The 24,631-nt window shown below is 38.2% G+C and overlaps 1 protein-coding gene across 1 annotated transcript in view; it reads left to right on the top strand.

Annotated features, from left to right (window-relative positions):
- LOC129719748 (uncharacterized) overlaps nucleotides 1-24,631 on the top strand; it is a 56,677-nt gene that overhangs the window by 11,106 nt on the left and 20,940 nt on the right. Inside the window, exons 3-6 of the mRNA XM_055671147.1 lie at nucleotides 9,545-9,832; nucleotides 10,320-10,487; nucleotides 10,600-10,751; nucleotides 24,023-24,547. Of these exons, the coding sequence (XP_055527122.1) occupies nucleotides 9,545-9,832; nucleotides 10,320-10,487; nucleotides 10,600-10,751; nucleotides 24,023-24,547 (1,133 nt within the window). The remainder of the gene's footprint in view (nucleotides 1-9,544; nucleotides 9,833-10,319; nucleotides 10,488-10,599; nucleotides 10,752-24,022; nucleotides 24,548-24,631) is intronic.

Here is a 24,631-nt window from a genome sequence, read left to right as displayed (position 1 = left end):
TAGTCTACAAAATACTAATCATGATAAATTCAATCAACTTCTTATTTAGACAGATTGAATGTTTAACACTTATTTTGAAAAGGTGAAAAATAACTGTAAAAACTTCCAGATGAAGTAATGTTTCTATTAAAGAAAACAATTGTTGAATTAGGGAAAGCTGGTGATGAATCTGATCAAAGTTATAAAGGTGCAGAAAAAGAAGAGGAAGATGATGATGATGAAGAAGAAGATTATGATTGTTTTAAATTGAAATTAATTTGTATTACTTACTTACTTTTAAGGCGACAGACCGATTATCGATTCAGTGCCGAATCCAGAATACGTCGCCATGTCCCTCGGTCTTGGGCTGCTATCCTCCAATCTCTCCTAACACCTATTTCGCGTGCATCCTCGTCGACAGCACACATTCAACGAGTGCGGGGTCTACCTCGAAGTCGACGACGGGATTCCTGCTAAATATAGCCTTTGCTTGACGCTCATCCGGCATTCTCGCTACATGCCCAGCCCACTGAAGCCTGCCGTGTTTTATCCGCTAGACTATATCCGCCGATTTGTATGCCTGGTACACTTCATGGTTCATGTGTCTGCGCCAAACACCATTTTCTAGTTAACCGCCAAGAATTGAACGCAAAATCCTACGCTCAAAAACACTAAAAGCTCGCCGATCAGCCTCTTTAAGGGTCCAATGATCATGGCCGTAGAGAGCCACCGGAAGAATCAGTGTTTTATAGAGTGCAAGTTAAGTACGGATTTGCAGACTGCGGGACCGTTACGTTACGTAATCCGTAAAAAGCCCTGTTTGCGGCTGCCATCCGCCTCTTTATCTCACGGCGAACCTCGTTGTCACATGTCACTAATGTTCCCAGGTAAATAAATTAAGTTTCTCAGCTCTTTCACAGCTTTCTTCACCTCGTCCATGGATGGTGGATCCACAGCTTGACCATCATTCTCAATAGTCATCCTGCTCTTTACGACTCCACTGTTTCCCTCACCGTTCAACAGCACACTGAAGTGTTCCTTCCAACGCCTGGCCACCTCTGTTTTATCGGTTATCAGGTTCCCCTCCCTATCGTTGCACATGACAGGGGTTGACACGTTTCGATTCCTGATTCCGTTGACCTTCTTGTAGAAGCTCCTCGCATCGTGCCTGCAGAAGCAACCTTCCGCCTCCGCAAGAATACGCTCTCAATGCTGTCGTTTTTTCCGGCGATGGAGTCTCTTTTCAGCGGCTCTAGCATCTCGATATCTACCCACGCTCTGACGAGTCACAGCCGTGGCCGACATGTGACCCCTGGCGCGGTTCTTCTCTTCCGTCACTCGCTGGCACTCAGCGTCCAACCACTCATTGGACGCAGCTGCCGCAGTTGTACCCAATACTTCTCGCGCTGTAGTGCTGATCGAACTGTGGATGTGCCTCCACTGTTCATTCAGGTTCACTTCAACTACTTCCTTAATCCGTTCATCAACCTTCTGCGAGTACTCTGCAGCCACCCCTTCAGTTGATAGCCGCTGGATGTTCAACTGCATCCTCCTCGTTGCCTTGGATTTCAACACGTTGGACAGCCGGGCTCGGATTCTGGCTACTACGAGATAGTGATCCGAGTCAACGTTCGGTCCTCTGAACGACCTCACGTCTGTAACGTCTTAAAAGTGCCGTCCATCAATCAGAACGTGGTCAATTTGAGAGCAAAGCTCTTCATTCGGGTGCATCCAGGTGTGCTTACGTATGTTCCGGCGTGCAAAATAAGTGCTACAGATAGCCATCCCCCTAGCTGCAGCGAAATTAACAAGCCTCAGGCCATTGTCGTTCGTAGTAGAGTGGAAGCTTTCCCTACCAGTTACAAGGCGGAAGAAGTCTTCTTGCCCGACCTGTGCATTTGCATCTCCGATGACAATCTTTATATCGTGTCCTGGGCACTCATTGTATGTCTTTTCCAGGAGCTCATAGAACTCCTCCTTTTCGTCATCGGGTTTCCCGTTGGTCGGTGCGTACACATTTATTAGGCTGTAGTTGAAGAATTTGCACTGTATTATCAACACGCATATACGGTCACTGGTCGGCCTCCATCTAATGACACGCTTCATCTGTTTTCCAATTAGCACGAAACCGACTCCTCTTTCTGCTTTGCAGAAAAAGTATTCGAAACATCATTTTCATTTGTGCCTTGTGTCCTTGCATGTGTGGTTTTATGAACTCAATTTATTCGATCAATTTTCTGAGGCAACCAAGTGTCATATTTGTTACAAATAATTTGTGTCATAATTTTGAGAAAAATTAACCGTGAAATACGTATTTCATTGCCTTTGAAGCAAAAATCACGTATTATTCGGACAGTTGAGAAAGAAGATCTGTCAACAACTTAAAAATCCCTACAGTTTAGTCCTCATAGAGCGTGATTTTAAAAATTATAAAATCTGGCGGTTCCACAATTTCACATAAACAAGAATTAGACTCTGCTAGCTATGCTAAAGAATGAGCAGTACAAATTATATTGATATTGCATGTATAATAGTCGTGAGAAAGTCCGCGAAAATTCAAAGGAGAAATATATCAAAAAATAACCTTTTATGTTTATTCATTTGTATCTTAAACTTCTATTCCATTCAACTATGCAAGCGCATGGTTTTACTCAAAATATCATAAATTTCAATTAAATCCAACACAAAAAAATTACTTTTTATCATTTCGCTAAATTCACGGTTTCACCAAACTAACGGTAAATTCTTTTTTGACCGTGATAAAATTGAAAAAGCACTGTATTTAATATTCGGTATGCTGCCTTACTAGGGCTGCGATACCTAGTCTCGCGACGGGGCTTCCGTCTTTGATATAGCTGGCGAGACACCGCGTTTCATGATTCAGCCGCCCGCTTTAGGTCAGACGCTGTTGTACGCCGCCCTTAACATGGGGAAGCAGCCGCGTACGTCCCCCCTTCCTAGTCAGCATACGACCAAAGTTTCCACCGGGGTTGGTTACCCGATCTCCGCTAAGGTTACTCGTATCCCGGTCAGCACCACGTGGAGGTTGAGATAGGAGTTGCTGGACAGAGGTGAATGACTACAATAGGATCTCAAGTGACACGTGTCCAACCATTCGCCAACCTATTTGTATTACCTATGTTTTTTTTTAAATTTTATTAATTTTTTTTACGGAAAATTTGGCTGAGGAGGGGTTGTGCAAAAACTACGCAATATTTTTCAGTGCAGAGGACGTCCGATGGCGTTGGTTAGAGATCATATATTTTATTTGATAAAAAGTAAGGAGGAAAGTGCCCAAAAATCATTTTAAAATAGAGCACGTATTTTATGAACGGCCTTAAATAAAAAACGGATGCCAGATTCGTGTTCAGCATCCCAATATTTTTGACGCATTTATCGACACTTTTTTTGATTGGCCAACCTTTGAATGAAGTCGCCTCTCTGTGCAATGTCAGCATCAGAGCTTCAGATTACAAATTTTATTCCCACAGTAAGGCCGTTACAAATTTTATTTTCATTTCATGTCTCACTCCCCCCCCCACCCCCTTCAAAAATCTTGAATATCGGAAGGGGAAGAAAAAAAAGCTCATACCGTTTTATTCATTTTATTTGTTTTCCGACCGTATTAATGCTTAATTTAGCAATGAACAAGTCCAGTGACAGAGAGAGTGTCGTCAAAAGGCAAGCGAAATAGATAATAATAATAAAGTGTTATTTTTCAATATTTATTTGAATGCAAGTTACAAACGTCATAACTTGCACACAAACTTTCATCAATGATATTTATTTTTTTTTTCGTCTCGGTGTTATTTATTTTTTGCCACCCCCTTTGCTAAGTTTGATAACTTTGGACATAAAAAGAATTCGATATTTGTATCAGCCTAAATCACGGTGGCGGCAGACAGATGTTTTATGGTACAAATGACGGTTCTGGAACGTAGAGTTCATCGATTCGACGATGGATAAGATAACTTACCTGAACATCCTAAAACGCAACCAAAAATCCTCCGTTGGATCTGCCTCGTACTTTTTACTTTCAGCAGGATAATGATCCCAGGCACACTGCTTTCATCGTACATAAATAACTGCTTTATAGTGTTCGAGGGCTAAAATCGTGATTTTTTTTCACTTGATATAAATAGAAAGCTTTAAACAATAGCAACAAGTTTTAGTTCGGAACTCCGAGGCCGGTGGCTTCTCAGTCTCACACTTTTGAGAAATGGTGTCTTCGGCATTTGGAGATATACCGTTCGATATCAGACAAATTTCAAAAATTCAATTTTTCTACAATCCAAAAAAAAAAAAAAACTGAAGCATTTAAAAGGTATCAATGTTCACCATACATTTGTATATCATCTATAAACACCATTCTGTAGAAGACACTAAAAAATAGCTTCTACACAGATCAAATTATTGCCAAAAAATTAGCTGTGAATTGTTAACTTTTTTTATTTGCCCTTCAAATGCTGGTTTGATTGACATAATATCTTCAGGAGAAATTCAGTGTATAAGAATTAAGACTTAGGTAAGAATAAGTTTTAGCTCCGAACTCCGCCGCCAGTGGCGCTGCAAAATCTAACTTTTTAGTCTCACACTTTTGAGAAATGCTGTCTTCAGCGAAGTTGTAGAAAATGTATCACAAAAAAACTTTACTAAAGACGCTTTTCTTCTTGCTCTTCTTGTCTTGGGGATAGAACGTTTAATATTGTACTAGTCCTTAAAATTAGTTTTCAAGTGTCTAAAAAACTGTAGCATTTAGCAGGTAACCATGTTAAACTTATACATGAATATCATCTAAACACACAACTTTGTAGAAAACACTAAAAACCCACCTTTACAATTTTACATTTCCTAGTACACAGTGGGGAATGAAACAATGCTGTTTCTAATTAGACATTTGAGGCTTATGCGTCAATGAAGGGGACAGGGATAAACCTGATCGTTGCACGAATACAAACTCAGCGAGTTCAGTCTCGCTAACATGTGCATTGCAGCTCTTCTGCAGAAACACATACAAGTGCGTCATATATGCTGTTACTTTTGGGTTGTTAATTTTTTCTATCTAATGCGCGGTCATAAGACACAAGCAGTAATAAAGTGTTGCTCAAAAGTAACATAATCTTCCCCGTTTGTTGTCTTGTGTTTACAATGAAGACAAAAAAAAACAAGCAGAAAATTTCACAAAAATATATAACTTAACTAGCACGAAATTCGCTTCAAGCTGAATATTTCGGATTCGCCACAAAAGGCAGAAAACCAAAAGGCAGAAGCACGAAGGGCATTAATCACTTGAGAACAATTTGATTTGTCAAGTTGATAAATGTTTATTTTTGGAGTATTGTTCTTACCTGCATTAACTAGGGTAACGGGGGTATTTTGGCCCACATGCATATTTTGGCCCGCTTGGTAACATTTTACGCATTTTATCTGATAAATTCAATGGATATTAGAAAACTTTGCTTGCAACATTGAATAACACACCTAAGAATCATACTACACTATAATTTTCGGCGAAAACTGGCTCTAGGTAGTGTTATTTTGGAATTAGTTCATACATATTCAAAGTCATGGCTGAGTCAACCCAAAGTCAAGAGGAAGTGGTAATATACAAGTCAACGTCCGGAAGCTATTGTAACAAATATGTATTATGAAATAATTCGTTGTTATAGTAACATCAATAAAGTCATAGAAACAGTTTGTATACTCGCACATGTTGGAAAAAGTTGAAAAAGTGGTTAAACGCATGGCCGAAATATGTTTGCCTCTTCCTGAAGCAAACATATTTTGGCCATGCGTTTAAGCACTTTTTCAACTTTTCATCTTTTCAAAGTTAATAAACTCCGACATTGTAGCTTTACAAGCAAAACAGTGTTGAGCAGAAGTTGTATTTGTTAAGAAATTGACGCATTTTCAACAATTATTGTAAGAAATAATAAGAATAAAACAATGATAACACGTGTTTTTATAACTTTTTAATGACAAATTTTGTGATTTTTGCCCAAATTCATACTTTAACCTTAACCCTCTCTCTACCATGGTTACTCTAGAGCACCATGGGCTCAGATGCGAAAAGTCCTTCAAAATGTTTACCAATGCTACTCAAAATGCATGAATATATTCTTTAACAATATACTGATTGTTCAAGAACATATTTATGCATTTTGAGTAGGATTGGTAAATATTTCTGAAGACTTTTTGTATCCAAACCTATGGTGCTCTAGAGTAACCATGGTAAAGGGAGGGTTAACGGACCAGCAAACTGCTGGAATAAAACTTTTAAGCTGCTTTTCTACAAAAATTACTGTTTTTAATTATTTTTTCCAGTGCCGAGCCTACTATGACCAAGTTTGACAATATCTAATAAAAGAGATTTGTTTTGCACAGTACTTTGATCAACTTTTAACTTGACGCCGAATCCAATCTATTATTGAAGCTGCAGAGCAATTCGAAGGAATGCACTTTAAAAAGAAATATTTAAAAAAACATCAGTATGTCAAGTTCAAAAAGTCATAAAAAAATCAGATTTCATGATATTGCACCCAAATTCTGGATTTAAGCACTTGAATGTTATAGTAAGAAGGGAAAACAAAATTTTAGGTTGATGGCCAGCGATTCCCCACTATGCACTGGTCAACACAGGTGTAGATCTAAACGCTCAAACTGAAAAAAAGAAAGATAAGAGCTGTTTCGCCGTCTCTGGAATTTTGTAACGTCAGAAGTTCCCACCCACTTCAACGCGAACGTTAACCGTGCGCCTCCATTCACTGTTAATTCGGCGGAGACGCCTAGTTGAAAATTGCACAGCGTTCCAGAGAACAAGTTCAGTTCGAAATTTGTTTTTAGAGCTCGATAGCAATATTCTAACAAAAAACTTTCATCTGCAAAGTTGATACATATGATTAGGCGGTCGTTTTTATGTTATCACAAATAAGACCGACCAAAATTCTTACTGAAATCAAATATCTCACTTTCGTAACTCTGTAGATAGAATTGAAGATTGTTGTACAATGTCGTGGCTCCTTGAGTATTGAGCGAATTCGTTGTTGTAGTAACATCAATAAAATGTCATAGAAACAGTTTGTATACTCTAACATGTTGGAAAAAGTTGAAAAAGTGGTTAAACGCATGGCCGAAATATGTTTGCCTCTTTCTGAAGCAATCATATTTTGGCCATGCCAAGTTTTGACATCTCTTTGATTACCGTTCGGCCGTTGAACGTGAACAAAGAAGCAGCTTGTGACAATTTCGAGTAATAACTTTTTAATTTATCACATTCAACGATATGAAATTAGATGAGAATGTCTGTTAAACCGCTATTAGCCAAATCATTTCATTTTTAGATGCCTAAAATTTACAAAAAATTCACCGCAGAAGGATGTTCTCCTCAAACCCACTATTTTTGCTCTAAAAATACCGATGATGATCCTAAGAATAATTATTCCAAACTATTTCCATACACGTCTGTAAATATTATGGTGGACCACAATATGTTTTTAGTACTTCGTAGAAATTTTGATATTTCTAGGATATGTTTCAATATATTGCATTGTTGAACGGTGTATATTGAAATAGACACTTAGCTTTTAACAATGGTATAATAGAGTAGGTATTTATGTTGAAAAATTGTTTTTGTTTTTAATGAAAGTTAATGTAAAGTTGGGGTTTTTTGTTTAAACCAAATTTAGTTTTTTTAGAAAAAGAAACTTAAATTTTCGAGGCATAAAACATTGTTTTTCGAAAAAAATATTCTCAACAACTTCAATATCCTTCTCTACTTCAAACCCCCGTATTCACTAAGCTCCTCCCAGCTGGTCTTGAGGTACAATGCTGGCCTAACAAGCCGTCGTATGTTCGAGTCCTGGCTCGGGAGATACTATTACTGCCAATAGGATCATAACGCTATAGCCGAATTGCAGATATCTTGCTGTTGCCTTGTTGTGTGTAGAAACAAGGTGTAATTACTGGAATTTTCAGCATTGATTCGAAGCATAAGTTGATTTCAAAACTACACGCATAAGTTCAAGTCTTAATTAATGTGTCCTCTCATTTCGCACAACTTTTTCTCTGATTTCGCGAAACAGTTGTGTGAAATGCATAACGCAAGTTTTGTACAGTGACACACAAAACATACACACAAAAATCGCGATGTTTCGGTGAACTACGGTTTCGGGAGAACGATCAGTTTTGGGGCGCTAAATAAACTGTGATTCATTTTCTAGAGCTGGCTCGTATCGTAATAATACCGCCTGTAAACGAAACAGCCACTACATGCAGTATCGAAAGCGAAACAATTGAATACATAATAATAAAAGCAGTAGAATCTCAGTTACAGATGCGAATGTTTTTCACGAACCTAATGTCTCTTTTTTGTTATTTATTCAATGATGTCATGAAATGACCTGATTCATGAAATTAAATCGATTTGATCATATTTTCATTGATCCAGTCAGTACCTAAATTATCAGTTCAATGCGTATTAAGTTACAAGAAAATCACCATCAGGAAGAAATTTTTCATCGAAATTTTTTTTTGCATTTTCATGCAACATTTAAACATTCTCAGGATATAAAACAAATTCGATGAAAAGTAAAAAAAAACAGCTTAGCAAAATTTGGTACAAACAAATTGATAAATGTCCAACCTCGATTATTGATGGGTTTAGCAATTCAGAGAAAATTTTAATGATTTGAAATTTTTACAAACTTATACCGAAATACAACTTGTTGGGTACTCACCAGGATGTTTTCGATGGTTTATTCTAAGAAATAGTTTTAAGGTTTTTCTGCCATTCGCATGCAAGCTCTCTGTCAAATAAGCATCATCTAAATCGAAATAAAAAATTGTTTCGAAGATAGGCGTTACCACAACGGTATGAATGTTTGCCAGCAAGAGAATAACTGTTTATCAGAGAATTACGAGGATTTGTCGAAAAACTAGTTTGGAATCAAATGATCAAACGATTTCCAAAAATTGATACTTACTTTTGCATAAGGTCTTCGAAGGTCACTTCTTCCTTTGGATCGCATTAGCATCCGTTTGATTATAAAACTGATGGCCTTAAGATTGCATATATTTTCGAATGACAATGCAAAGAAGTAATATACATTCTTTCGATTTATTCCAATGAAGGTGAATACTGGATTGAAGTAGCTTTATAAATTTTATTTTAGAATGCATAACAATTTTTTGTATTTAAATGATAAATTCGATATGTCGCAGTCGTAACGATAAAAAACGAGTCCAATTGATATCACCCGTTAATTATAAACGGGTTTTAAATGCACTTTGTAGAAAATTCACAGTAGCAAAATTATTCCTATATCCTACCTAAGTAGTGAGTAGGCCGATATTTTTCTCCGAATCAATATTCCACGCTTCAGAGTTTCAGCTTAAACTCTCGCAAACAACGTGCATAACCATACTCGAAACGGTCGATTTCCGAGACTGCATACCACTTCCTTCCGGTCAAAAAGTCGTATCCCAAAATCATAAATCCGATTTGTTACCTACGCTACTAATGCATCATCGTTTGGACTTGCTCGGTGCAACATTGCATTTATTGAAGGAATCCTGGCTTCGTCAGCGGTGGCCGTTTGAATGTTACTGCCATGGGAAATTATTCCATTTGTTCCCGGTCGAGCGAAGGACAGCTGATAATCCGGTTTCGCGAAAGCATCATTGTACGCCGTCAAAATCTGATGGGCCTTAAGCTGAAGATAATGACGGTAGTGACGCAGAAACCACATGAACCATTCGAACATTACCTATCGACGCCGAAGGACACCCACCTGGATTCGGTGCATCGCTACAATTTCGGACTGATGGGTTATCTGAAGGAGTATTTCAATTTCAGGTATGATACCGAATGACATTGTAACATTTAGCCCGCATTAGGAGATGTTTCAGGTTCCCTGAATAGAATTCCAAGAATATATGAATCCTTTTCGATCCATCTGCCGCGATATTAATTGGTCAGTTGAAAAGAAGTTATATTCCTATCCTAGTCAACTTTGTAACTTCATATAGCATCCTTTTGGAACGATTGGCCATCTATCTTTGCTGCATGATTGATGATGATTATGACGATAATGATGAGTCAAATGTGTAATCATCCCGACGTCTGCAGCTGTGCCAGCTTATTTTTTCCCGAACAAAGGCAGAAAAAACTTTATCCCTAGTTTCTTTGCTTGACCCTTCATAATTTCTATCATGTTCACAATATCCGAGTCTATCATCGCTCAGTAAAGCTGGAAAAATTGATGCTAATAAAACACATACCATATGAATCGATATCGTTTTTCCATTATATTTCTTTCCCATGGTACGCCCACTCACTGCAGCTTGATTATGAGACGAACGAAAAGCTGGGGCTATCTACGGAACGGGACGTTCGATGGGATGATTGGTGCGCTGGCCAGACGGGAAGTTGATCTCGGCGGATCACCAATGTTTTTCCGCCAGGAGCGGCACCGGGTGGTAAGTTATACCACTCGATCCTTCATAGAACGGTGAGTAACTTTTCTTGTATCTCTTGTCTCTTGTCTGTGTCGGTCACAGCGTTTCGTACTCGGAACTAGGAACTATGAGCTAGTAATTCAAGTTCGCTTTTCCTTTATTAAGGCCATGCTTCATCTTTAGACATCCAAGACGGCAGAACACAATGCGGAACCCATTCCTTCTACCGTTCGAGACTGTAATCTGGTATTTGATGACGATTTGCGGTGCCATTCTAGCTGTAGTCCTGTTCATCAGCTTCTACTTTGAAGATGCAGGTATGATTTTTTATAACTCAACTCATAAACCGAATCGAACTCGAAAGAAAAATGAAAAGGTTTATAACTAGATAACTTAATTCGTAGCGTAGCATTTTTACAACTGTCCTATGAAAGCGCATGAATGATAACTGCTGCAAGTGGATGAGCGAAAAAAAAAATCCTTCGCACCATTTATCGAGCTAAAGTAGATTTTTAGAGAAAACTTTTTTCTTTGCTGTGCTGACCGGGCAAGATGTGGGGCTTTTACAATGATTGATGAAGAAATCTTACCCAACTGAAAAGGAACAACCACATCACACCGAACCAGCAGCATCGTGTGTCAGTGTACGCTCGAAAACGGACAATCTTTGGAACACGAGAAATAATCGAACGAAAAATTTCCGTCCCTCTCCGCCCTTTCCTGCTGTTCGGATTCACGCTTTCTTTTCATAGCATTTTATAACGAGAGATTTTCGCTAGTTTGTTCAATTCATATATGTTTGTGTATGTGTCTTTAGGAAGCTTTCAACATAATATAGTTCTCTGCGGAAAAGGTGGAAAGTAAGCAGATCTTCACGTTTGTGGGACGTGAATTATTCTTTTGATACAGATAAATTTTTATTTCTCTTCCCCCTTCCGCTATTATTCTCGGTTGTCAAGTTGTGGGCTGAATTTACAATCATCTCGGAACTGTTCTCCCTGCGGCCTTTATGACTGTTTCGTACTTGCTTTTGTGCTGGGCGTATGGTAAAAAGGGAAGCTTGTGGCAATAGTTCGGTTCCTATAATCCCATTCGACGAACGGAATCTGTCGGTTTAAAGGAAAGTTTCTTTTATTGCTGTTTCGAGAAAACAGATTCTATGTTGTTATTCAGAGGGATATTTTTAGCGCACACTTCCTCTATGATGAACTGGGCAGACTCAATGCTGTCGTGGAAAATGTGTCCAAAGGGGACGTATTTTCATTGCATTGCAAATGTGTTGCTAGTTCTAGTGCTTGATTCTCTCTAGTTGGGTAAATTCGGTGAAGCGTCGATTTGTTTTGATAATAATTTTCATACGAGAAAATGTCTAATGAATTCACATGTGGCATTTTATTTGTAAGGAAATCATACAAAATATATATTCCATTTTTCGTCTCTTTCGCATTGCACCCAAAAAAATCCATATGAAAATGATAGGAATGGTAGAATGGGAAGCGACGATGAGGCTACTCAAAATATTTGTGTCGTTTTGTAAGCAGTCAATACCTTCTAAATGGTGATCAAACTGAAGGAAAACTAAAATTAAAAAAAAAAAAACAAGAGACGCAAGTGCAAAAATAAATTATTCGAAAATTCAAACAAACTAAAAAAATTGAGAATAATAATGAGAAACATGTCAACTAAAAATAGCAACAATAGTATACAAAGATATTGAATAAATAAGAGAGGGTATAATGTTTGAAAGAAACTAGATAGGAATGTAAAAGAGGAAAATTAGAAAAATGAAATAGAAATGCAAAATAGAAATGAGAGACGAAATAGAGGAGAACGGTGAGAACGAAAATGTGTTTAAGAGAATTAGGATGGAAAACGCAATAGCAAAATGCAAAAGAACATGAAATCGTCAAAGACACCGTACCGATCAAAAGGCTGCAAAAATATTAAATATGTGTATAGGTACTTGAGTTAGTCACTTGGATTCATATGTTCTTTCTGCTAACGGGAAATCTAACTTAAGGAGTTTTTTTCTGAGCCGACTGCCTAATAATGATGATAATATTTTTAGAGCCTAAGGGCGGTGGTCTATTTTTGGAACAACTTAATACTAGATTTATACCAGCGAAACCTAAACAGAACCAGCAAATATAGACCAACTTTTCGTTCACCGCACTGGTGTTGTATATCTTGTTGTTTTAAACCGCTGGCATCTGTCGCCCTGTCAACAATTCAATGCCCCATACTATCAGTTTCTCATGAGACTTGATATAATAAAAAGCACTCAATATTCAACAAATAGAAAATTGATCGTTTTTACGCACATCAAACGATTACTTCGGCAAGACATTTTTTATCCACAAAACTTTATGGATTTGACGGTTTGACCCGAACGTCAATGAAATTTTTCAGGATGGATTGGTATGATCGAAAAATTTCTGCTGCAAGTAGGGTTTTAGAGAATAGCGAAAAATATTTGATCGCGTAGATATTCATCTTCCGTTTTCTTGACGCCTTGCAGTTCTTTCGGAATCTTGCAGTTCTTTAAACTTGGGTTCGGTTTTAAGGACATTGCAACAAGCCTGCATTTTGAACGTTTTCAGTTCAATATCTTCGGGGAACATTTTTCTGGCGTCTTGAGGCCTCCTCTAGTCTCACTACAATTAAGGCGATTAACGAATAGCCAACGTATTTGGCTTCCTGGTGGCTGCTGGTTGTTATCCAAATAGTTGAACCTGGGCGTGATCCTTCGCAGTCTTCCAGAGTTCTCCCTTTCGCTGGTCGGTTTGCTTGATGCCAAACGACAAAGCTGTTTATTTCCTTCTTCGGAAAGCCACAAAAATAAATTGTGAGTTGACCTGAAAAATCTGTTTTGTTTTTTCTCCAACACTCGCAAAACGCTTATATGGGAACAGCTTAAAATGAGGTAATTAATTAAAAAATGACATTTTACCCACCTATTGGTAGCGTACAAAGTGTTTTAGAATGGTCTATTTCTTTTTCCAAATAGTGACAAAAATAGATCAAAACGTATACGTATATTTCAAAATTTTTCAATTTAGATCTGGTATATAACAAAATTCACACCACCAGTGCAGCAGTGAATTTGAGTTTGTTCCAAAAAAAATAGTACAAAACAACGATTTGGACCACCGCTGAAGATGCTCTAAACGGTTTGTTTGATCGGTATAGTGTCTTCGGAAAAGTTGTGAATAATAATTTTGTCCTTCCGAAAAAATAAACACAGCAAAAATTGTTATATTTTTTTTGCTTATTTTGCTAATTTTGGCGTAGCACTACGTCTTTCAGGAAGCTTGGCTACATACTCGGCTACAGAGGGATGTAAAATGAAAATTTAAAACCGGAAAAGAGAATAATATGTCCAATTTCAAATTCAAATAAATCGGTTAGTTTTCGTGGATTTCCTTCATTCTTGCAGCAATAGATTGGAAAATCTTCTAAAAATCCTCCCAAATGCAGAAAATTAAAATTTTATTATTCGAACTATTGTACTATTGAAAATTGTCAAAACGCAAAATTCGACCTCTGATTGGTGATTGCTTCCCAAGCACGGTCGACAGAATTATAGACCTAGTAATTTGAAATGTGCTATTTGGCCTAAATGAGAGCCTGTTTCAGCTAAAACTGCTCTAGACAGCGGTAACAGCAGTCCTCCCTTTAGCAGGGCAGCAGCAGTTCAGCGGATACCAATGGCAGCGAATAGCGGCCGCAGCTGTGGCAACGGATAGCGGCAGCAGTTGCAGCGGGTATCAGTATCGATAGTGGCAGGGCCAGATAATGCAGCGGCACTTCCTTTAGTGAAATGCTGTCTTTGTGCGGTAGCGGGCAGCATCAGTAGTAGATGCATCCAAGCAGCAAGTTGCCTCATTTTGACAACACACTAACGTTGAGGATTCAAAATTCTAAATATATGAGTCGTCAAATTTTCAGTGTCAAAACAACTTTTTACTGTATAATCAGAAAGAATACTTTATTTGCATTGCCCTTCTCTGTATGCCTGAAGGGCACTGGGTACTGAAATGCCACTGCGACATTCTTGCTGATTGTCTTTTGTGGCGGGCCCCGATTGCTGTGCACAGGTTACGGATTGCTCGTACTCATTGATGGAGTAGAGCTGTTTTATTGTAAACCTGTACCCCAATTAGGTACAACATAGTTGATGAAACTAATTACCTGTCTGGGATTAGAGCTCCACACTTGGTATGGAGTTAAAAGGTAACTTCCTAAGAAGTTGTACCTAGAGGAAGCAAGAGCTTCGCAAGAGCAAAGAAAGTGCTCTGAACTCTCTGGTTCAGATTTGCAGAACCGGCAGGTGTCGTTCAACACTACACCGATTTTCTTTAAATGATAAAAAGCGGGACAGTGTCCGGTGAGGAGTCCCGTGATTATCCGTTGGTCACTATGATTTAGACTAAGTAGCTTTCTGGCGGTTCCAGGGTTCGGATAGATAAACTGTTTAGCTTGTCTACAACCCTGTGCCTGTTGCCATTGGGATACAATTTCTTGCCCTTCCCAAGTTAGTAGTTCGCTTTTGATAGCGGAAATGGACGTACCCAGAAACGGCTCAGGGCCAATAAACCGCTGAGCTGAACCCTGTCTTGCTAGGTTGTCAGCGTGTTCATTACCCTCGACTCCGCAGTGTCCGGGCACCCAAAACAGAAAAACTGAATTCTGTCGGGAATGTTCCCGTAGAGTTTCAATGCATTCTCAAACAAGTTTGGAAGCGCATTTGACGGACTCAAGTGCTAATAGTGCTGCTTGGCTGTCCGAGAATATACCGATTTTCGCATGTCTATAGTTGCGTTGCAGACATATTTTTACGCATATATGGCATATACCTCTGCTTGAAAAACGGTGGGCCATTTTTCCAGGGAAAACGTTTCCCTGATACCGGGTCCGTATATACCAGATCCCGTTAGGGATCCCATTTTCGAGCCGTCCGTATAAAAACTGACGATGCCAGGTGGAAGATTAGGCCCTCCATTGTTCCACATAGAGCGGTTCGTTTCAATCACTCTATATGGAATATCCATGTTGGTCCTATCGTCCATCCAGTCGGAGACTGTGGTTAATAGCGGAGTTAGTTTGAATTCCCTAAGTATGCGAAGGTGGCCGATTTGGTCCCCTTCAAGTATAGTTTTCCTTCTTTGCAACCTTAGAGCGCCAAGCTCTGCTTCCTTTTTCACATGAAGATGTAGAGATAGTAGGCGAAGCATGGCTTCAGTTGGAGTTGTTCGCATAGCGCTGGTAACCGAAAGACATGCAAGTCTTTGAACTTTTTTGAGTTTGGCTTGCGCAGTCACTTCGTTCACCTTAGGCCACCACACTAGGGTAGCATAGGTGATTCTTGGCCAGGCAATGGTCTTGTAAGACCAGAGTGCCAAGTCTGGTTTCAGTTCCCAGGTCTTACCGAACAGAGTTCTGCAGGCCCAGATCGCTGAGATCGCTTTCTTAGCGGCATGATCCAGTTGTGCAGACCAGTTCAGTTTCTTGTCCAGAATAATTCCGAGATATTTGACTTCATTGCTGAAGCCCAGTCTAACTCCATTTAGTATTGGAGGAGTGATGGAGAGCTTTCTTCGTCTGCCGAATGGAATTAGGACTGTTTTTAAGGGGTTTATGTTTAGACCCTCCTGTATACACCATGACATGGTGGTATTCAGAGCCGTTTGCATTCGGCTCTACATAGTTGCGTCATCTTTATCTCTGACGATGAGGACGATGTCATCGGCGTATCCAATGACCTCGTAACCAAGCTGTGAAAGCTTGCTGAGAAGTGCGTCGACAACTAGTGACCATAACGAAGGCGAGAGAACTCCTCCTTGCGGGCATCCCTTAATCACTGACATTGTTACAGACGAATCTCCCAAGGTTGCTGTGATCACTCTGCTAGAGAGCATTGCGTGTATCCAGCTCCTTGAAGTGTGGTCGATTCCCTTATGAGAAAGAGCCGTATCAATTGATGCAAAGGACGTGTTATCGAAGGCCCCTTCAATATCAAGAAAGGCACATAGCGCCGTCTCCTGATAACTCAGGGACTTTTAAATCAACGTCACTAAGCTGTGAAGAGCAGTTTCTGTTGACTTGCCGCTTTGATAGGCATGTTGGTTCCTATTCAGCGGGGAGTCTTTAAGAAACTCATCACGGATATATTTATCCATTATTTTCTCCATCAACTTGAGAAGTGATGCAGTCAGACTTATGGGTCTGAAAGTTTTAGGTAGGGTTTTGTCCTTTCTTCCAACTTTGAGGATAAACACTACCTTCAGCCAGTTATCTGGAATATGGCCCAGGATAAAGCTGGCTCTGAAGAGGTTGATGAGTTCGGACATGATAACTGCGGCTGATTTTTGTAGAAAGATGGGTAGTATGCCGTCTGGACCTGGAGACTTCATAGGGTCGAATGAGCTTAGAGCCCAACCTATTGAAGCTTCCGTGAACAGTCGACGGGCCAGCAGGATGGACTCCCGAGATGCCATATGTCTCGAATTGTCCTGCCGCGACCCATCACTATTCAGTTCTTCGGTCTCTGTCGATCCAGGAAAGTGGGTGTTCATAAGAACCTCCAGCGTTTCCTTGGTAGTGACAGTGAGGCATCCATCCTCTTTCCTCACTTGTCCTAAACCGTTAGTATGGTCTTCGGACATCGCCTTTTGGAGCCGCGTAGCTTCTGGCAGAGTTTGGATTCTTTCACGGAAACTAACTCTTGATTTCCGTTTAGCCTGGCTTAGCTCGGCGTTGTACTTAGTGAAGGACGCCCTGTAGTCGTCCCAGTTAGACGTGACTTTTGCCCTGTTGAACAACCGCCTAGTATCCCGACGTAGGTCGCTAAGTAGATCATTCCACCAGGGTACGTCACGGCATACTGACCGCTGTGTTAGTGGACAGTTAGCGTCTAAGCATTCATGATTCTGTCATGCCCTTACTAACACGCAGAGAATCCTGAGTAAGAATCCCCAAGATACCGATTAACACGGTCCGTTCCGTGAAAGGAATCGTCAACACGATCCAGAGGATTCCCACTCACGATTCTTATTCAAGAATCCTAGAGCCATATACAGGGCATTCCTGACGATTCTTTTTTCAGGAACCCTTTTCAAGGACGCTCAAGAATCCAATTTGAGGAAACCTAGAGAATCTATGCGAATCGTATGTGTTCGTCCGGGTGGCAGTGATAACGCAAATGTGCGATCAGTATCATATATGATTTGATTAAATCAAACGGCAAATTGTCGTTTTTAGGATAAATGAAATGCATAATTGAAGAGTTAATATTTTCTCTTTCATTTATTACACTTCATTTTAAATGTTGGAACGGTTATAAATTTGGCTTCATTTCCATGTTTCAAAACGTACTAAATTATCTTTTCCTTGAGTAATATGTCACACCCAAACAGTTTTTGTTTTCTGGCTATTTTGAGCTTAATTTGGGATCATTTTCTTTTTGGATTTTAAGAAGGGATTTTCGGTCACTCTAAGCTTAGTTTGGGATCATTTTCTTTTTAGCTTTTTCTGGCTTTAAAAGGATTTTTCAGTTATTATGAACTCAATTTTTATCATTTACTTATTTTCTTTTTTCTGGCCTTTGAAATGAGTTTTAAGCGATTCAGGGTTCAATTTGGGATCATCTTCTATTTTGGCCTTTCTGGCCTAAAAAAGGGGGTTTCGGCCATTCTGAGCTTGATTTTTGATCACTTACTTCTTTAGCTCTGTCTGGCCTTTAGAAAGGTTTTTCGGCCATTTTCTTTTCCTGGCCTTTAGAAGGGGGTTTCGGCCGTTTTGAGCTTAAATTGGGATCATTTTTTTCGATCTTAAGAAGGGATTTTCGGCCATTCTGAGCTCAATTTGGGATCATTTATTTTTTTGGCCTTTTCTGGCCTTTAGAAGGGATTTTCTGCTATTCTAAGCTTAGTTTGGGATCTTTCTCGTTTTAAGCTTTTTCTGGCCTTTAGTAGGGGTTTTCAGCCTTTTCTGCCCTTTGAAATGAGTTTCCAGCAATTCTGGGTTTAATTTTGGATCATTTTCTTTTTTGGTTTATTTTTGACCTTTAAAGCCATTTTTTTAGAGTATATATTTTTTTGTTAAGACAAAAATACTATCTACAACTCTGCCGAAGACATCGCACCGATAGAAAAACCGTTTTGGCTGTAAAAACATTTGTAATCATCAATACCTTTCGAGCACCCTCTCAGAATTCTTTGAAACTTTGTGGCTGTGTAAGCCTCACTACTATAGGCAACTTTGCATTTTTTCGAACATTTATCAGTTCCAACAATCGAAAAGGGCTGAAGTATTCTTTTTATAAATCGATGTATCTGACTAATGATAAGAGGTAGTAAAAAGTTGTCAAGAGATGATTTCTAAGGAATTGACTTTCATTTAAGAAATAAGAAAATAGAGTTCGAGATCCCACACTGAAGAAAAATCATTTGAAAAATCGGTATTTTCTATTTCTATTTCGGTATTTTTAAAATAAGTTTTCAGATTGCCATTTCATTTGCGTAAAGTTCTTCTGAATAATACAAACAGTTTCTTAGAAGTCGCCCCTTGACGACTTGTTTTCCTTCTCTTGTCATTACTTAGATATGTCAATTTATGAAAATAACCTCAGCCCTTTTCAAATGCTAGTGCAGATAAGTTTTCGAAAAAAAAATGCAAAGTTGCTAAGGTTAGTAAGGCTCACACACCCACAGAGTTTTAGTGAATCCTGAGAGGGTGCTGCCAACTTCTGGTCGAGTTGGCGCGAAATCCTTCTATATCGAAATAACCTAAAGACAAATTTTATACAAATAATTGATAAACAGATAAACACTAAACAGATATACAGATAAACTGAATTAAGAAAAACCCGAATTAATCCACCTAGCGATGAGACCCAGCCTTTCTCATTTAAACTTTATTATTTGTTGAAACAAAATCGCACAAAAATCGAATCAAAATCTCACAATTTTCGAAAAAAAATACATCTTGATAATTTCTACTGGAATTATAGATTACTTTAAATAATAAAATTGGGTAGCTAACAGCACAATTATACCGAACAATTTAAAACAAAACGTTCACACGCATACGAACATATTTCCACTCATACAAATATGTACAGGTACACACACACATACAAATTACATTTGAAGAAATATGTTTAGGAGAATTTTTTTTTAATTGTCACTGTGGGGTTTTCAGGTAGATGCCGGGAATTAATTTCAGATTTCATTTTGAAATCCAAAATTGCGGCTTCCATCTTTTGGAATACATTCTAGCCAAATACAATCCAATAACGGTATTTCCTCCCTTTGCGTTACAAGAATAGTGAAGTTGTATTTCAAGCAAATGAATTTCATAATGATTAAAGTATAATGTATTAAATTTGACGTAATATTTTTGAAATTACTTGTTTTAAAGAGGTAGGTAAAATGGAAGAAATGATTTCCAATTCTAACAATTCAATTCCGAGGAACGCCAAGAACGTTCAACTTAAATGAAAGTGATGTTGAGGCCACATATTTCTTTCTGAGCAGTAGGTTTTAAACAATCTTTGGGTTACGTTACTTTCTGAATCTTTTTAAACACATAATAAACTATTATGGAAAAAATTACTTGTTAGAAACAACCCGTTTGAATGACAGCTGTTTTGTTCAAATAAGCTATGTAATTTTTGAAATAAGAGACCTCCGTTATTTTTACAATTTGATACATAATAATTAAAGTAAAAGTTTGACTATAAGAAAATAATTTAGAATCTTTGGGGCAACTAGACCTTTTATTTGACTCTAAGAACGCCAAAACTGATCTCCGGAGAAAGTGAGTGAGTTAAGAAAGCCTTCGGAGTACATTACTTTTCATAACTTTTGAACCACATGTCCAATCATTGTGAAAGTCATTGGTTAAGGAATTTGAAGGTAGCCCGTTCTTTTGATTCCAACATTGTTCAGATCGGTTGTGTAGTTTCTGTGATAATGAAGTTTCGTAATTTTCACATTTTGGTACATAACGGACAAAGTTACTGTTTGATTACAGTATAGGGGAACTGCTCCATTATTCAGCTCAGCCCATATATTCATCTCATAGAACATGAAAACGAAATTGAAAACAGGAAAAAAACGCATATTTTCTAACTGAATCAATCTGCTAATCCATGGAATGGATTCTTCTTAGTTCACTTTATATTTCTCATAAAGTAGAATCCCCAAAAACTCTCTTAAAAGCTCTAAATTTGATATTATAGTCGGGGATCTGCACTCGAAAACTCATTTAATTCAATCACCTACCTCAGAAAACAAAATACGCGCATTGTTCTGTACGGCTACAACGGGACTCGTTCAGCAGCCAACCAAAGTTTTTTTCATCCTTAGTGGACAATTTTTTATTTTAATCACTAAACAAAAACAAACACTATACTAAGAAAACTTTAATCTTTGAAATGTTCACCTCAAATTTCCTAAAACAATCTTGAATTAGTAAAAATATGTGAGATGAATTTCTACAATTCCTAAATTTCAACTGTATGTATTTCCATTTTTTTTTTAAGTTGCCAAATCAGTTTCTGTTAATACGAAAAAAATATACTGAAAATGTTGAATTATTCCGACATAATTGACATAAATGGACAGCACTGCAGTGGTTGTCTAGGTTACCATATTTGCACGTTAACAACTACAGCGGATATCTAGGTAACCTACTACGACGGGCTGCGGCTACGTTCATTCATGATAATGTGATTCATTCATGATTAACAGTGTGATGAATATGGCGGCGTCGTGGGATGAATAATTGAGCAGTAATGTAAGTTTTTGAGATGGATATGGAAGCGTTGTGAAAAATGGTTTGTTTTACAAAATTCAGGATAAATCTAGCTAAGTTTACTAAATCTTCAATGCTGGTCGATTTCATAAGAGCACGTAAGTATATTATGTTTATTTTTTCAATGATTTCGTGAAAATTTGGTGTTCAATCCGTGCATTCTTCGTGAATATCGGCTTAATGAGATGAATGATGGAGCAGTTCCCCTAATAAATTGTGTATTGTGGGGTAGCTGAAACTTTTCCATTTGACACTAATTTTGTGAAAATCGATCCATCCATCTCTGAGAAAAATAAGTGAGTTTAAGCAGTCTTTAGAATATGTTTCTTTTTGTAACGTGATTTCACATGTTAATAAATAACGAACAAAGTTATAGTCCTATTTCAATGAATTCCAATAGCAACCTATGGGGCAACTATACCTTCCATTTGACACTAATTTTGTGAAAATCAGTTCAGCTATCTTTGAGAAAAATGAGTGAGTTCAAACAATTTTTGGTTAACACTTCTTCACATAACTTTTGAACCATATGTGTAATAATAACGAAATTTATAAATTAAGGGTTTCGGAGACAGTACATTCTTTTGACACCAACTTTATTGAAATCGGTTTTGTGATTTCTGAGATATTGATGTTTCGTGATTTTTACATTTTGATACATAACCTCTGAACTAAAAATCCGATTACAATGAAATTTAATTGCAGCCCATGGGGCAACTAGACCTTACATTTGCATTTCATGAAAATCGGTCAAGCCATCTCTGAGAAAAGTGAGTGAGAAAAAAAAGTTGCACATACACACACATACACACATACACACACATACACACATCCATACATACATATAAAAGATGCTCTGTTCGTCGAACTTAGTCGAAAGGTAAATGACATTCGGCCATAGGGACCACTTTTATATCATAGGTTTTGCCAGTGATTGTTATACCTTTCTAGGAGAAAGGCCGAGAGAAGAAATAGGAAGGGAAAATTCGAAATCGAATAAAGAAACCGAGAAGGGATGATAAAGTGGAAAAGAGAAAAAGAAAATAGAAAATGAAAATGGGAAGAGTAAAACGGAAATTAAGAGAAGGGAAATGAAGAAAGAAAGTGAAAAAGGAATTGGAAAAGGTAAATTGAGAAAAGGAGTTAGTAAAAAAAATGAAAAAGAGAAATGAAAAAAAAATCAAGAGATAATATGTTAAATAAAAATTGGAAAGGGAAATAGAAAGAGACAAATTTAAAAGGGAATTGGAAAATAGAAATGAAATATGAAAATGTCGAACGGAAATTTGAGGCAGTGAGGGAAAGTTGAAAAACAAAATAACAAAAAGAAAAGAACAAATTAAAATTCAAAACATTTTATTGAAAAAAAAAGCTCGAATGAATAAATAGAATTCATTATTTGGAAATATTTTGATTATTGGATGGAGAATAAATTTCTCGTAATCTTTTGAACATCGTTTCATTACTTCATACTTTTTTTCTCTGTGTGAACTCATCACTGCGACCAGAGACATTTCATCTATTGTGATATTGCCAGGTGGTTTCTGGTTTCTGTACTCCATATTAGTGGCAGTATTACTGTTGAAGTAAATAATACGTTTTTTTTTATTTATGCTAGTCTGTGAGAGTTTACCCTTTCGTTTCAAGCCTTCTGCTCTACTATACCGAGCCTCTTTCTATCCTACTAATATCGCCAAATTACAATTCCCTAGCGAAGATAAATATTCCTGAGATCAGTTTAATTATAAGGAGGACTTATTTTGTCGAGAAGAAGGAGTCTTATCGAAACCTCGTCCCCCTACCAACACCGCGTCACAATCACATTTCTCTGAAGAGGCTACTTAATATGATTCACCATTGGGCAACTTTATTATAAGTAGGACTTATATATTGTCAAGAGGAAGGAGTCTTATCGAAACCTTTTTCCTCCAGCCAAGAGGGGTACTACAGAATTTAGCTTGAAGGAAGGGTATGTAGTAGAGAGCCTGAGAATGAACCCATGTTAAAGTCCTTTGACAATCAAATGGCCTGATTCTACTAAGATTCGAACCCACAGTCACCCGCTTATCAAAACGGATTCTGTAACCTTGCGGCTACGAAGCTCCCCATACTTAAACGAAAACTGATTCATCACGTAAATGATTTCTCACATCACACGTCAGGAGAGGACTTCTTGATGTAACGTTCATAAGATCAAAGCTTGAAGCAATCTCTATTTTCGGAATCATTATAAAGAGATACAAACATCCATCGGAATAGAATTCGCGACTTGAATCTTCTCCTGGTGTGAAGAAAAGAAATGAATGAAAACTTTTCCGACATCCCAATAACAGTGTCGTTGCTTGGGGCGCCTGGCAAAGGCAAATGCTCTCATGAACGAATCCGAGACTGGTTAGATCAAAAAGTGAAATCTTCAGCAATACAATAACATTTACAGCCTCGTTAGAGCGTTACATCCACCGGATGGATAGTATGACAGCAAAAAAGCATTAGTATACTGGGGGGTGGGGTAGAAACAGGTGCGAGAGGCGACATCCTGTAACTGAAAGGTATCGGGTAGTTGCAGCGAGAGGAATGTTTATTTCTACTTGACATCGATATCAATCGTTTCACTGCATAATGGGATTCAGCGTAAAAATAAAACAATTTTATCAATTCAAAAATAGAATACAAGTTTTATTCTTAGATTTTATTTGTATCTGAGTTTTTTAATTATCTTCTAATCCTTTGTGTTTTGATACTTTCTCTCCAAATCTTTGAATATCCATAGGCACAGTCCAGGCTGGAAAAAGTTCGATTCACGCTAACAAGTTCGATGGGCGCACCCTTTCTTTAAAAATTGCAGACGACGAAAGTTATTACGAAGATAGCTTCCATTTTAAGCCGACTGGTGGAAAACGCCTCCCGTTCTGCCTAGGCCAGGCTCCGCGTCAACGCAACATAAAGGAAAATGCACTTTTTAATGGCACACATAAACATAACAGTAGCCCGGATCGACGGCGGCATCTGCTGCTGGAGCGCCATCAATGGCGGAAGACATTGAGCCAAAGGCACCATTTCAATGCACAACATCATCGAACGGCGGAGGCAGCAGCCGCGGCTAACGACGAAAACAGCAATATCGCAACTGGGAAAGCGGAAACGATGCAGCAAACAGCGCATTTTGTGCAAGTCAGCGCAGCTGCCTGCGAGGCTAAACAGGATGCACGCGAAAGTGATTCCGCGAGCAGCAATTATAAAGCGGATAAATTATCGAAAAGTATTCTGCTCTTCCTCGGCGGTGTTTGTCAACAAGGTACGTGCGTTAGGCGGATGTTATTCCGTTCGTTTGAAGACTTCTCCCGTGAAGCATACTTGAGTTCTATGATTATCACAAAGT

Source organism: Wyeomyia smithii, chromosome 2, assembly GCF_029784165.1.
Source record: "Wyeomyia smithii strain HCP4-BCI-WySm-NY-G18 chromosome 2, ASM2978416v1, whole genome shotgun sequence".
NCBI lineage: Eukaryota > Metazoa > Arthropoda > Insecta > Diptera > Culicidae > Wyeomyia > Wyeomyia smithii.
The sequence above is the reverse complement of the archived record's forward strand: the minus strand, read 5'-3'. Positions and strand labels throughout refer to the sequence as shown.